This window comes from Crinia signifera, chromosome 7, assembly GCF_055691185.1.
Source record: "Crinia signifera chromosome 7, ASM5569118v1, whole genome shotgun sequence".
In the NCBI taxonomy this organism is placed as follows: Eukaryota; Metazoa; Chordata; class Amphibia; order Anura; family Myobatrachidae; genus Crinia; species Crinia signifera.
In genome coordinates this window covers 116,565,244-116,567,413 of record NC_139223.1, presented here as the reverse complement: position 1 = coordinate 116,567,413, position 2,170 = coordinate 116,565,244, and the positions used below count along the sequence as shown (strand labels likewise).

The following is a 2,170-nucleotide window of genomic DNA, read 5'->3' as shown; positions in this document are numbered from 1 at the left end:
TTTATGGGTTTTAAGCTAGAAGGGGCCTATTACATAGACAAATGTCTCCCCATGGGTTGTTCGATTTCTTGTTCATTTTTTGAAAGATTTAGTACATTCCTTCAGTGGTGCATTCAAAGTGAGGCTGACTCCAGAGGGGTAGCTCACTATCTGGATGATTTCCTTATAGTAGGACCAGCAGGTCGAGCAGCATGTGGGGAGACATTGCGAGTCGCTTTGCGGTTTTTCAGTTCGTTAGGAGTTCCCATAGCCCACGACAAAACAGAGGGACCCGTAACGGTCCTGTCATACTTGGGTATCGAAATTGATACCGGGGAGGGTTGCTGCAGGCTGCCAGCGGACAAGGTGCACAAGCCGCAGGAGCTCATCGTTGATTGCGGAAAAAGAAAAAGAGTTCAGCTACGGACCATTCAGTCCCTGCTGGGTTCTTTTAATTTTGCTTGTAGGGTCATACCTATGGGCAGGGTGTTCTGCAGGAAATTGGAAAGGGCCACAGCCGGGGTTAAGGATCCGCACCATACAATCCGTTTAGGAAAGGAAATTAAGGATGATTTGAAGACATGGTACGAATTCTTAATTCGTTTTAATCATTGCCTAATGTGGCAATCCGAGGCAGCTTCAAACTGGGAATTGCAGCTGTTTACAGACGCTGCGGGGTCATCAGGTTTTGGTGCTTTCTTCCAAGGAAAATGGTGTTGTGGGAAGTGGCCGCAATCCTGGATTGACAGGGGGTTTACAGTAAACATGTTATTACTGGAACTTTTCCCCATTATAGTCGCAGTGGAGCTATGGTCAGGCAAGCTCGCAAACAGAAACATAATCTTCTGGTGCGATAATTTAGGGGTTGTCCACTCTGTAAACAATCAAAGGGCAACATCACCGGAAGCATTGAGGTTGTTGAGGCACCTTGTCCTTATTTGCTTGAAAAACAATATCAATTTCAGGGCTAAGCACGTACCAGGTGTTGAGAATGAAGTGGCAGATGCTTTATCAAGATTTCAGTTCACTAGGTTCCGCGAATTAGCACCAACAGCAGCCGAGACCGACCTAAGTTGTCCAAATTCTGTCTGGCAGGTGGTAGAGCCGGCATGACAGAATTGGCATTTCGGTCTTTGGCGCCAGCTACTCGTAGGGCATATGGAAAAGCCTGGGAGGATTGGTGTAGATATCAGCAGCAGCCGGAGGCTAGGGGTAAGTCCGTTGATGACTGCCTCCTGGCTTTTGTATGGGAAAATTATAATAGCGGCCGGTCCAAGTCGGCTATGGCGGCGACATTGGCTGGAATAGCTTTTCATTGCCGTCTATTTAGCATGTCGGATCCAACGAAGTCATTCATTCTCAGTAAAGCGATGAAGGGTTGGGCACGAGTTCAGCCGGGTCAACCCGATAATAGGCGCCCCTTGGACGAAGTTAAGTTAGGGGAACTATTGCAAGTGTTGGCATCGGTGGCAGACAATGGCTCGGAGCTAGCACTTTTTAAGGTGGCTTTCGCCTGGGCCTTCCACGGCGCATTTAGGGTTAGCGAGCTAACAGCGCGTAATAAGAGAGTACACTCGGGCATACTTTGGGAGGACGTGGTGGTTAGCAAGGAGCAGGTGCTATGCAGGCTGAGGAGGTCTAAAACAGACCAGCAAGGCAGGGGCACCTGGATCACGCTGAGACCACACCCAAACAAGATCATTTGTCCAGTTACTCTAGCTGGCGATTACGTGGCAGTGAGACAATGTGCGGCCGCACAATTTTTAGCGCATGCAGACGGGTCTCCGCTAACGAAATTTCAATTTGCTGCGGTCATGAAGAAGGGAGTAGCTGCTTTAGGGCTAAGGCCTGAGGAGTTCGGAACGCATTTGTTCAGAATTGGCGCAGCTACGTCAGCAGCAGTGGCAGGCTTGCCACAGAACGCAATCAAAGCCGTGGGCAGGTGGAAATCCGATAGTTTTAAGAAATACGTTAGAATTGAAATGCTTTAAGTGTATAGTATAAGTATAAGTTAAGTATAGTTAAGTATAGTATGCGCCTGTTGCGCGGGTCCAAAAACGTCATGTTTACAAACGGTTATGGAACGATTAGCGTTCCGCAATCGTCGGTGTGGAGTGAATTTTTTATTTTTCCTCTAAGAAGTGCTTAATTCAATCTGGCCCCACACTAAGAAGCCCTCTAGAGGTTTTTG

The 2,170-nt window shown here is 47.9% G+C and overlaps 1 protein-coding gene across 1 annotated transcript; it reads left to right on the top strand.

Moving 5' to 3' along the window:
* The first annotated feature begins 1,088 nt into the window (after window positions 1-1,088).
* LOC146021223 (integrase/recombinase xerD homolog) lies at window positions 1,089-1,970 on the top strand. Its single transcript, XM_083155017.1, has one exon. The coding sequence runs from the start codon at window positions 1,089-1,091 to the stop codon at window positions 1,968-1,970; it is 882 nt and encodes a 293-aa protein (XP_083011143.1).
* Window positions 1,971-2,170: the final 200 nt, after the last annotated feature.